Source organism: Echiichthys vipera, assembly GCF_963691815.1.
Source record: "Echiichthys vipera genome assembly, chromosome: 17".
Lineage (NCBI taxonomy): Eukaryota > Metazoa > Chordata > Actinopteri > Perciformes > Trachinidae > Echiichthys > Echiichthys vipera.
In genome coordinates this window covers 23,332,619-23,346,220 of record NC_139842.1, presented here as the reverse complement: position 1 = coordinate 23,346,220, position 13,602 = coordinate 23,332,619, and the positions used below count along the sequence as shown (strand labels likewise).

Sequence of the window (13,602 nt, the reverse complement as noted above, 5' to 3'; positions counted from 1 at the left end):
ACTATACTACCACCATAAAGTTTATTTCTCTGGTCTGCTGTAACGTTATTGGATTTGGTGAAGTTTACATTCCAGTGCCAAAGTCATTATCCAAGATAGTGTTACAAACACCAAACACATTAGTCATGATCCAAAAGCGTTTCTCTTATAAAAGTCAAACATACTGTTTAAAAATACAAACAATAAAGCATGAAGCACTGCATGAGCAGCTAAACAAGGTTATGTTAGAATAAAATAAGATTTGTTGTTATTATAACACCAGGACTTTCAAGCATTACACTGTGTCTGTAATACAAGAACAATGCCGTTTATTTATTTCCATATCTCCTACATGGATCATCAACTGGTGAGGACTTTTGCCTGGGACATGCAGCTTTAACCTTATCACTTTAGTGTAATATCATGTATGTAGCCATCAAGTGCATATTTAAACTTAGTTCATTTTCGATTTCTAAGGGCTGTTACAAACGGTGCAGAGCAAAATGCCTCTAGACATAATTGTATAGACCTACACGATGAAACGTGACCTACAACCAATCAGAGCAACAAAACGGCAGTGAATGTTCAGTGGCAACAATGGCGGTCGGGTCGCAAACACTCTCAAACTACAGTTAAGCAGCTAAACTAAAATTTGATTCTGAAAACATTTTAATGCGACAGAATATGGAGTCATTTTTTATCAGCCCTGTCTACTTTGACAGTTTGATAAACTGATCTGAACAGACCTGCAGACAGGACATGTAGGACCCGCCCTACATGAGATAAACAGTTGTTTGGCAGATTCATTCATCCAGCGTAGCCAGGATTGTGCAGTGGCAGACGGATTTGCATTTTGAAAGTGAGGCTTATGGGCAACCAGTCTAGACACACATTAGTTAACATAAAGAAAGAACACGTACCAGCATAGCTATCTAGCGCTATCATGCAGCCCTACTGTATGTATGTATTCTGTAAGAACAGAAAGTTTGACAGATGTAGCAACAGTAACTGAGGGGTCTGGGATTGGCAAACAGTCAATTCCTGTATCTAACACCCAGGGCTGTAATTTCACCCTTAGGAGCAGTTTAAGTGTTAAATTAGATTCATAGCTTTAAAGCCATAATGAAATGTGAAATTATTTCTGTTATTATTTTCTAATGTACTAAGCTATTTGTCTCTCGAATAAGCTTGTCAGCTTGTTTTATTATGCCTCTGCAGCACAAGTTGTTGGTGGGAGGTCTTACAGCCGCCAAAAACTTTTCTTCCAAAGATGCCTGCCACCTCACAAGCAGGAAATAGCTGACATTTTCATCACATTGTTTCACTCGAGCTGTCTACTGCCTGAATTAACAAGGCAAACTCCTCCACTTTTAAGATTTGGTCGCTTGAAGCAATGCAAATAAAGAAGTATCCTCTGTCATTAGCAGAGGAACACTATCCATAAAGTATGATTACGCTGTCGATGAGAGAGTCCGGGGTCAGTGGGGCGACAGGGAGGGGGGCAGCGATGTATCTGTTTGCAGAACATTTTTCATTAGTTTTATCTGTCATTCTCTGCAGCTTTTGCAAAAACAGCGTGCTGAGTCTGTGTTGATGTCAGCTGTACTCTTATCTATATGGAACTCAACTTATAGTGTATCATTAAGTGTCTTTGGACTTTTGTTTTCTGTACAACTCTAGTGTTGTCAGGTGGTCTAAATGTCATGCAGCCCTGCAAGACAAAGGTCACAGTCTAAATAGCCACTGCAAACACATCTCTGTAAAGGACAGCCCTGCACTTTGTCCAAGAAAGATGTTATTCCTTCATTATTGCTTATGAATAGGTAAATAAAATATAATTGTGTAACACCTGCGTAAATTCAGGTCCACATCGTACAGTTCACCATGCTTACACAGTGTGGTATTTCCGCTTCATTGATCATGTAATTGGTACTGAGAGACACAGAAGCCTGACTAGAAGCACAATATATCTGCACAGCCTCTCCAGTAATTGACAGGCAGGCAGGAGTCGTAATACTTAAAGGTCTAGGGAAAAACTCCTCTGGTACCATACCCTAACTAAAGCCCTTTAGTACCGTACAAGTACTTCTTTAGGGTGCTTACCGTCTGTACTGGGGGGAATACAGTAATTGGGGTTATTGTAGTAATTGTTAGCTGTGCCAGTGGTCAAGTGTTTTCACCTTTGTCTAGTGTATTTTGGATCACAACCAGGTTTTTTATGCCTCTGTGCTGGAGGCATTATGTTTTCAGGTTGTCCGTCTGTCCGTCTTTCCATTCGTTCTTGTGAATGTATTATCTCAGGGACCCTGTTGAGCGATTTTCTTTAAAATTTGGCAAAAACATCCACTTGGACTCAAAGATGAACTAATATGATTTCGGAGGTCACTGTGACCTCACAAAACAAGAAGAATTCAAGAATTCCTATGCCATTAAGACAAATGTCACACAAATGTCAAACCGGATAAAATGATAAAGTGATGTATTATATGTTATGTCCAAAAGGTAAAAGGTCAACTTCACTGTGACATCATAATGTTTCTGTCCATTATTCAACGGCATTCTGATCTGCCAGGTTGAAGATGTGTGTGAAGCATCCATGTCTCATACAAAATACACTTAATACATTTTTATTCTTTACTACATATATTACGTAAGTCTGGGCAGTTTGGATGTAAACTGCAACTTGATGGTGGTAATTGTAATTATTTACTAAACTGGTTACTATTGGTAACTGTGGTGATGCACAGCAAAGCCCCAAACACAGGCTTTTCACCCCAATGTACTATATAATTCAACCTTTCTAATGCAACATCACTCCCATCAATCAGTCATCCAGGATATAAAGACACTGTCAATTCTATCTTTCAGCAGTGGCCCACTGGGAGAGGAGCATCATTCAGATGTCCAGTTTATTTGGCCAAATCATTTTGGTGCCAATTTCAAGTTCTGGTGTGGTCTCAGAAATATATTATTATATTGTTGCAGTCATGGTCATGTTAAAATATATGTTTGCTCTGGTTAATTACATGCAGCTTTCTACAGTGATGTTTTGGGGGCTGCACTCTTTTATCAAGTGAGTTTGAAATGTAGAGGTCACTCCCTCTTGGTTTGCTTTATCCTATTACTTAGATTTAATGTGGTCCAATCTTTCTTTCGTACCCATGTATTTGCCTCTAATCTCTAAGCACTTTTTCCTTCACTTCCTCTCGTCAGCTCCTGAGGCTGAGGCGAAAGCCCAACAACATCCACCCTCCATCCACCCATAAACCGATGACCATGTCTAGGCTGCAATAATGATTATTGTCCCTATCGATTCATCTCCTGATTATTTTTTTACTTTATTAATTGTTTGGAAAAATGTCCATCCCAGTGGCTGTTAGTCCATGGTAATGTCTTGTTTTGTCAGTCCAAACCCAAAGATATCCAGTTTAATATAATTTAAAACAAGCAGGACATCTCCATATATGAGAGACTGAAAAAAGGCTTTTCTGCCATTTTTGCACGAACAATTTAGATCAATTGATTATCAAAACAGTTGCTGATTATTTTTCAAACCAACTAAATGAATTGTCGTCTAATCCCTGCAGGTCCAGACCACAAGGACCGATTATCGAGGTCTTAGATTCAACACCAGAATCTAATATATGTTTGATTAAGTTGTCCCTCCAGACTGAACTGCTAATAACGGTACCATCCTCCATCTGCCCGTTCCCCTGAAATCTGGCATCTCTGTGTGACTGCCTGTTATACATCTGTCAGTGCATCTTTTAATTGCTACCCGCCCTGTCAAATGTTTCAGCTGTGACACTTTGGGTGTGTCTAGACAGGAAGCAGCAGTCTTTGCAGCCTGGCAGGCAAAATGGGTTCCTCTCACCCACTCAAACACTGTGCTGGCCAGGGAAAGTGAGTGAGGCGGTACAGAGGGAATATATACATGACTGCGTTGGCTAAGCCCAAACTTTACCGAGGGACTCGAACATATACAATAAGTGTACAGTCTGAGTCTATTTAAACAATGACAAAAACATGCATGCCAGGGCTGAGATGTTTAAAATGGAGATCAGCGCTTTTTGAATGCATTGTCGCTGGAATTGGACTTTGAACAAATAATTCCTGACTCATGCCCCTCCCTTTCCCTTTGAGTCCCAAAGGTCCTGCTACTGCCTTTGCACCGCCTCACCGTGCAGTGTCAGATGTGATACAACATCTAGAGTTGACAGACCGGAGATTTATCATAGTAATAGCACAGTTTCTCACTATGCAATCATCACGTCCATTGTACATGTTCAGACCAGTTAAATCACTGTCCAAGCAAGCCAAGCCAGAAGTAATTTGATCTTTATTCACGTTACCTGTCGTCACATGCTGGAGCTGGTCAGAATCAGAGCTGTCACTTTCAGTTCAGTGTAAAACACAGCTCTCACCTCTGTTCTATAAATCTAATGCGCTTTACTTTCTCTGATCAAGTGAGTAAATCTTAATTTAGATCAAAGACTGTGATCTTTGTCTATATGTGGGTGACTCACAGGGTCTCAGTGGAGACTGCGATAAAAATGTCTCTCTTTCAAGCGTTGTTCATTACAGTGAAGCCGAGTGACGGGCAGCCGAGCGTTTCACATTACAAATGCGGTGCAGTTTCAGTGTGGCTCGGCTTACTGCGATGCCACTTTCTCCGAGAGACCCTCTCATCTCTGAATCAGTCGGACTGCGTGACCTTTTGTTTTGATCATATCTCCCGATGTGTTAGGGTTTGAAGGATTGGGTAGATGATACTTTGGAGTTCACAGGCCCAGTAATGGCTCAGTTTATGATGTGTGTATTGTCATTTTAATTAGTGAATTATGAGGCATGCATTAAGGTTTATGCCTTTTCCATTTCAGAGCATTAGTGTGGTGGATAAACTAGCGTTCATCCCCCAAAGGAGGAAAGCTGCCAGGCTGAGTGGGAAGAATTAGCTGCCAGACTATTTCATTTAGAACCTACTGACGCTTTGTTTTTTGTTTTTTAATCGCCTCTCTTAGTAAAAGAAAATAAATTAGCTCAAGATACCTGTGTTACTCTGGAAGATCCAAAGCTCTAGCAGTGCGTCGTAGTGTAAAGAGAGATGTTTTAGAAGCGTGACAGCACAGCTCAGAGTCATTTCCTGTGTCAGTGTCATGTGTGTTTCATCCCTACCCCGCCTCTTTAGGAGACTAGTAGCAGGAGTGTATTGATTCCAATGGGAAAAGTGAACATGAACACAGATTATGACCGATCCTTTCGCCCCATAGTCAGTGTAGCAAATATTGGACCATTTGTCACAAGTCACATACTGTATCTCCCCAGTGATGGGGACTCGGACTCGAGTCGCACTTCAGTCGCACACAAATGTGACTTGAGACTTGACTTGGACTTATGATTTTGGGGTGTGAGAAAAAATGAATAGCTCTGTAGACTATGGCAGGCTTTTTAATATTGCAACAATTTTTTTTAATGGCACTTCACGTCAAAAAGGTCGCGACCCCTGATCTTATGTGACCCAAATAAAACATAAATAGGCTTCATAATGCATATATAACTGATCATCTATCTACATTATGTTAACTACACTTTTGAACGAGGCCTGCCAAGTAGGAGACAGGAAGTGTACACCATTGCATTCCATTGGCGCTGCTTGAAATGTGCTATCTTTAGTTATAGAGAATCTGGTCCAAAGCATCAAGCTCAGGGTCTATTCAGCATGGCTGCATCCCAGACAGGGGGATACATACCTCTCAACCTTTGCACGCTTTCTCCATTAGAGCATCACCATAATACCACCTCTTCCTTTGCTCCTTTCCTCTTTTTAAGTGTTTTAGAGCAGTGCAGGGCACATCTATGTTTTAGTGGAGGCTGAGTGTGATTTGTATGCATGGAGTGCAGTTACCCTCACTGTTTCCTGGCGAGAACAAGACATCCGTAGGGCAGCCATTCTGCTCTGCCAAGAGGGAGAGATCCACTCAGAGCCAGTGTCAGCTGGGCTTGCTTGAATAGAGCTTTATTCACCCCCCGCCTCTCCCTCTCCTCCCCCACTGGGTCTGTCAGGTGCCTTCCTATAAGGAAAGCGCATTTGAACAGTTCATCTATGGCTTAATTTCCCATGGTAGGATGTCACTCGAAGGTCGTAAAGGTTCAACACACAGAAGCTTGGGGAGATATGAGGATTAGAAAGAGGATGGGGAGTATTTTTTAGCCATGGTTTATGACACCAAAAGAAAATTTAGCTTTTGAAATGAATCAATGGGTTTTCATCAATATGTGAAAATGTGATTGTTGTATGTATGGGATTTAAGTCGCCCAGAGTACTGTCACTCTATGTTCTTTATTGCAACGCCAAGTCTATTATCAATTCATGAGTAGCACTGTGTTTTCCATACTGTCATAGTAGCAGTGGTGAATCAAACCCGTCATTGATAAATGTTGCAGACTTATATCCATCATGCTGATAATAAAAGAAATAAAAATGAAATAGTAATTCACAATGATAACAGCAGCACTGTGGCATGGAAATGAAAATATGCTCCTAGATCTGTCTAACCATAGATGTTTAGTTAAAATATTGTATTAAAATCCATTGTGGGGAGAGATTTACATGCTTTCCGAATAACTAGTGCAATTTCTTTAATTAACTCCTTTATCCTTGTCGAAATCACTGGGAATGTTTTACCTGAGAAGCCTTTCAGGATCACCAGCCTTCACCCAGTGATACCACAGACCTGCAAAGAAACTTCAGTCTTTTAATATGCTTTTCTTAACTTTTAATTAAAATGAAACTTATGAGCTTCCATGCACATGGTTGCCTCCCCAATCTCTGGTTGTCACTTCTAAGTGTGGAAAACATCCACCAAAGATAGATCAAGCCCGAGAGGACAGACCAGCTCACTACTGACATGGTTTAGATTTGTGCTTCCCAACCTCTTTTGGTCTGATGTCCCCCCGGCACAGTCAGATGAACTCAAGTACCCCATCATCAATGCACCAAATGGGCTCAATTGAAACGATTAAAACTCAATGTTTTTTTAACACTATAAAATTAGATATTGTTACAATCTCATTCATACAATTCAATTGTCAGTGTTTAGGCTGGTTTGGTCAAGTTTGCATTTGTACTAAAAACTAGAAATTTCAACCCTTTACTGTTCTTTTTCTGTTTTCTTGTTTAACTGTAAATCCTACATGCAGCTTATTGTCCCTTCTCTATTTTTCCAGCCTATGCTTAATTAGTTCCTAATTAGGGAAGCTTATTTAAGAGAATGTGAGTCTCTAGCTGTGTCTTAAATTGAATAATTCTGTTTGTTCACTTACATGTAGTACACTGTGAAGGCTATGTACTCACTTGTGTAGTGCGCAAATCTTGACGGGGTTATGTTGTCTCAAATCACACATTTTTGTTATTCACTTACCAGAACAACCTCTTCTACCTTTAAATGGTGAATTGCAAATTCTCTGTCGCCTGTCACTGTCGCCCGCCAAAATATCTGCCAGCTTGTTTTCTTACTGTCCGACTACAGTATAGTGTTACCTAGTAGAATAAAATACATGTATAACTCAAGTTGGTATTGTTAGGTGATAACCGTTTTAATCACAACAGGTGCAGTTTTCTTGCCAGTGCTCTGGTCCTGTAGTTTTCACTATGTAGCAAAGATGGAGGCCGTTGAGGGTGAGTAGTGTCCAGCCTTCCACACTAAACTCTCTGATCATTATCAGTGCACCATCCTGGGACTTGTAGTGCACTGCATGTTGCCATACTTCATCAGTGTGAACGTGCTGTGCACTCAAAAAGTAAGTTCAAAGGTGAAGATCAATCAACTCCATTGACGCACATGAAATCGACGGATCCCATTCACATTCTCTGGAAAGCAGGAGATCTGGCCGCCATGATGGATACAGCACAGCAAGATGACTGACCATTCAACGTATGCAAATGAGGACTGTCCACTATATCGAGCAAGGCTTGTGAAACTCCAATCAAACAGTCAAACTAGCCAGCGCTGATCAAATATGAGCTAAGATTCCGTTAATGTATTGCCATGTCTTTGGGTTGTCAAAAATATCAATACTCAAATAAGTATCGATACTAAAAATCAGTAATCAGATACAATACTAAGTTGCAAAAGTATTGATACCAACAGTGGCGTCATCGCCTCCTCCAGGTTACAAGCAACTTGACCCTGCAGCGCTGTAAGCACACAGACACGCAGCTCGTCTCTCTCTGATCACACGATGGCGGACGCTAATCCAACCTAACAACACTGAGCTAGATAAAAATGGCAAGTTATGCTGCTGGAGGGCCTTCACGGTTTCAGTAGAAAAAGAAAAAAGCAAAAGTGCCATTTGAAAGTATTTTGTATACGAGGCTAACGACACCCATAAGCCGATTTGTAAACAATGCTACAACGTGGTGGTGATGGAGTCGAGTAGCAAATCAAACTTGGCGAAACACCTTAAAGACCAAGTGTGGACTGGAGCACACTGTATTCTGATACCTTCTGTGTTTTAATATTCTGTACACTTTTCAGCAAGTTCATTTTTTAAACTTTTTTTTTTTCTGGCATGTTTACATATTCAGTCTTACAATACCTCAGATAATTTGATAATATGTTGTCATTGTTGCTGGTTTGTATTTATAGTTCTTTTTTTTAGCTCTACCTCAGGCAACTAAATATTTATTATTAAGTTGCCACCCTCTCACTGCCGAGGTGCTGTTGAGCAAGGCACTGAACCCCCAAGTGCTCGGGGCGCTGGTCCACTGGCAGCCCCCTCACTCTGACATCTCCCCATGAATTTCCCGTTGCGGGATTAATAAAGTAATTCTTCTTCTTTTATTGTTGTCATTTTTGCTGGTTTGTACTTGTATTTAATATTTTTGCACTACCTTAGGCAACCTAATATTGTTGTCATTGTTGCTGGTGAGTGTTGTTTTTGAAAGTTCAGGTCATTTTCTTTCTGCGGTATCGAAAATGGTATTCAGTATTTTCCTGGGTATCATCGGTATCAAGTTTGAAATTTTAGTATCGTTACAACCCTCCTATGTCTTGCTTAAAATGTTTCTAAAAGCATATATTAGTGTGCTGTTTACCTGTGAAATAAGAACATTTGAGACCTGGCAGCCATGTTGATAACAGTTGAGCCAAACCAAGCACCGAGCCGGCCGGAGCCAGACGGACCGTCTTGGGTTCCACGTCTTTCTGTTAGTTTGAAGGAGTTAGTTGGATCTTCACCATACGCTTGAGTCTGTGTGCTCCAGTACACTTTGGACCAATTCTCTGAAGTTCCTCTAGATTGAACTTCAACCATACATTACATTTAGCTGAGTTTTCTGTTACTTCTTTAGCTATGTATCAGTTCTGTTGAGACTTCTCACCTCTCTTGCTAATTCATTTTCATGCACTCCTGATCACAACACATAGCTTGTGTTTAAGTGTTAAAGCTGACTAAATATATCATTTTTATTTATTTCATTATTTTCCAAATGAGTTGCTATATTTCCACGTACCCTCCATCGACTGTATAAAAAAAGAATGTGGGCCCGTTCTCTTAACTTGATCCAATCGCTCTCGCCTCTGGGAGCTGCCATCTTGTCAGACTTTGACTCCTCCTCATTTCCTCTTACCAAAAAAGGACATTGATGTGACGTTGGGGGGAGGGAGATATTTCTGTCTGGGTGACGTTTACAGAATTAGCCACCGCCCGGGAGCTAGGCTAACAGAACACGTTACTAGGGAGTGGGAGTCCTGTGTCTCAAGAGGAAACTACACTGGCATCTTGCCACCACATGAATGACCACAGTCCAGGTCGAGATGACAGAGTTAGCATGTTAATGATGCTAATCCTGACAACTAGCCTCTGAGGAGAAGTGAGGGCCTGAGGCTAGCTGTCATTTAACTGTATTTATAAACTTTAACCTCCGATAAAATAAAAACAAGCCTGTTACAAAATTATTCACCCTCTTAAGTGTTACAACATAAAAATACATACTAGAATGTTTTTTTGTACCAGACCTTAAACAGGTTTAATGATGCTGTGAAAACGGCCTGTTTAACACGGGGGTCAATGAGAAACTTCTCTATTGTGCAAACTATTCGTAGTGGACACTTATTGGATCAACCAGGAGGTGCTTCTTTTTAAATGTGACTTTATGTACAAAGTATTTATGGTCTACCTACACTGATGATTCTAATTCATGTAATCAAAGAGGTTGATAAAAAGCCCCTATTCAGGATTCACTTAATCATCGTGCATTATCAGAAAGTCTTATCCAGGAAATCCTGCACAGATTAACTCTGGACAAAAGATTGAATTTAGCTGCAGGACAGTTTACAAAATCACTTCCAGCAATCAGTCCATTACCTTCAGTGGGCTCTCTGACTCATTGTTCAGACAATTGCCTTAATGGAACAAATTCCTCCTGTGAAGCTCAGTAGGATTCACTGAAAGAAGTCTAATTATGAACAAAGCGACTGAATGGAAAACTATTGTAATAGAAAATCCCTGCCGTACGCATCTGAACATTTCCTTTCAGTGATCTGTGCATTCAGATGCAGAGGAAAAAAGGCCATCACTAAGGAAAGCTCCCTACTTTTCTCTGCTTGGTATCCTGTAATGACATCACATTAGCGTTAGTAGAGTTGGTAAGAGTGATGCAACAAGATGGAAACAGCTTCCCCTTTATCGTCCCGATCACCCCGGGGGGCTTCTTCTACTACTTAACACACCCCCATCCCAACCGCTCGTCTCTCATTCTCACCAGTTACATCACTCATCTTTTTCCGTTCTCACAATCAGATCAAGGGTTTCTATTGAACACCGTGTTCATTTTCATCGTGTTGTTCACTTGTGTAACAAGATTAAGCCATCTCCTTTCCCGCGAGACTTAATCAGAAGGACTCCCACATCCAGATTAGTTTGTATGTCAAGTTTTTGTTTAAGACTAATGTAACTGTGTACATTTTTTTCCTCAGATCTTCACTGACATGCCCCCACTGTATGAAACAGAGCAACACCTTTGACCCGTTCCTCTGCATCTCACTCCCCATTCCCCTTCGCCAGACCAGGTGAGCACTGCTGTTTTTAATACACACAATTACAAACTGTTCCAGGCAAGTGACTGCATCTTTTTTAGACAGCAGCAGAAACATGTCTTTTACCGCCTGGAAAACATGAGCCGAACTAGTCGAGCATAACTGCATACTCCAGCTATACACTTACATAACTTTGTTTATTTCAGGGAGCAGCGCATTGCAACGACTGCTCACGCTTTACATTGAAGGTTGAATATGGAGAATGAGCAGAACAACGGCATCTAGTGTCTCAAGATTGTAGTCGCAACAACAAAAAATAATTCCAGCAGTCGGGTTGCCAGGTTGGTCAGACCCGGCCCAGTAGCCTACAGGAGACCGGAGTCTGTTTGAGCCGTATTGAACCCGTCCCCTCCAGCAAATCACACCATAAAAACAAGGATTGCAGAGGAGTTTTACTGACAGTTAGCATTAGCATTAGCATTAGCCGTTCCATCTAAGTAAAGATGAAAGTGATGTTAGCGATCAAGGAGCAGCGTAGCCATGTGGGCGTGCGTTTGAATGGCGTTTCTCTCCTTTCTCTCAGTCCATGGAGTGAGTGCTCGGCGTATATTGACTCTGGTTGTTGCCCTTCTCCGCTCACTCAGCTGCTGGGACAAATAACGCCCCCTTCACTGGGGCTCCGCAGCAGCTGCAGGATTGGAAAACTCCATTTCAAAATGCCCTGTGTGTGTATTCTTTTTAGGAAATATCTTAATAAAGAGTGTACGTATTCACCTTCAACATCAATGTATTTCAGGACTCAAAAAAGGTGGCGTGTGTATGGGCTGTTAAAGAGACAGTGGGGCACGCACTAACTCACCTGCTAGAACCTGCGGCCCTTTGCTGCATGTTGCCACTTCTCTCTCTCCCCCATTTTGTAACAACCTTCAGCTGTACTTCAAATAGAAATAAAAAATTATTTTAAAAAAGAACAAAGAGACAGGCGCTAAATCAGAGCATTTAAACAGGTAGATTCAGACAGACAGTATGAGTACATCAATAGAAATCCAAAATCCAATTATGAACCTGAAAATGAGAATAATAGCTCCCCTTAAAAGAAATAGTTTTACATGGTTAAATATTTTATTCCCTTTTTTCTTTGAGTTAGATTCGAGGCTCAATACCATTCTCATATCTGTCCATTCAATATAAAGCTACAGCCAGCTGCTTAGCTTAGCACAAAGGCTGGAAATAGGGAAATAGCTGGCCTGGCTCTGAAGTTACTGCGCCCTGCCAAGAAATTGCCTGACACATAACACCCCGTAAAACTGTCATTTGTCATTTTTACACTTCGGCTTTTGTAAGGATTAAACAAACAACATAAGTAGTGAGCTTACACGTTGTTAGTAGGCAGATTTTGTCACTTTTGGACAGAGCCATATTCCCCATGTTTCCATATTTTTATGTCTTAATGCTTAGCTAAGTAAACTGGCTACTGGCTATAGATCCATATTCACCGTACAGACAGAGCGTCATCTAACTCTCAAAAAAAGAAAAGACATGGAACTATTTCTTTAAGCTTGAGTCATTTAAAGAATGATAACAATAAGAAAACAGGCTGGACAAAACCCACGCACTACATACAGTGAGAACACCAGTAATTATGAAGCTGGAGGGCAGGTATCAAAGAGGAAATGCTTGTGGAAAACCCTCTCATTGAGAAACAATGTCTTATTCAACTTTACATCACAACACCCACTAAGCCTCTATGTCAGGTCAGCGTGGGCCAACCTGTTCAGGAAATCCTGACATTTTCAAGGATGGAGACCCCATTCACTCTTTCTTGAGCGAGCCCCTCCCTGACTTTGTTCATGTGGTAGTGTCTTACTCAAACACACTCAAAACTAAATCCAGAGACAAACTCTAGGCTTTTGTTTTAAAGTCTTAACACTGTTTTTCACTTAAATAGTCCCAACATGCTTAATTCAATTCAATTCAATTCAATTTTATTTATAGTGCCAAATCATAACAGAAGTTATCTCAGGACACTTTACAAACTAGGTAAAGACCACACTCTATGATAAACATAGACCCAACAATTCCCCCGTAGAGTACAGTGGCATTGAAATCCTTCCCTTTAACAGGCAGGTATGTCAGACAGACCCAGCTCTGTGAAGGACGGACATCTGTCTGCACCGGTTGGGGAGGAAGAAACGGAGAGAGAAAGAGAGAAAAGACGGACAGATGGACAGAGAGAGACAAAGACAGACAAAAAGACAGAGACAGACACACTTCCAGTAACTATAATAATATCTATAGTAATGTGAATATGACTTATATGTTATGGCAGTTAATAGAGCAGAATAGTAGAAACAAGCACAGCTAAGGTTATAAATTATGATAACAGCAGGAAGCGTCATGCAGGACCACGGCAGCAGGCACCACCACGATCAGCAGAGACCTGCGAGACGACAAAGCACAAACAACTCCGGGGAAGAAGCTGAATTAGTAACATGCATTGATGAAACATGGATGATACAGACAGAGAGGAGAGAAGCTCAGAGGATCAGGAAAAGTATTATCCCCCTGCAGACTAGGCCTATAG

The 13,602-nt window shown here is 41.0% G+C and overlaps 1 protein-coding gene across 1 annotated transcript in view; it reads left to right on the top strand.

The window, feature by feature from the left end:
• The window catches only part of usp43b (ubiquitin specific peptidase 43b), a gene marked incomplete at its 3' end in the record, with an annotated part of 83,115 nt that overhangs the window by 29,648 nt on the left and 39,865 nt on the right, over nucleotides 1-13,602 (top strand). Inside the window, exon 4 of the mRNA XM_083931431.1 lies at nucleotides 10,959-11,051. Within this exon, the coding sequence (XP_083787557.1) occupies nucleotides 10,959-11,051 (93 nt within the window). The remainder of the gene's footprint in view (nucleotides 1-10,958; nucleotides 11,052-13,602) is intronic.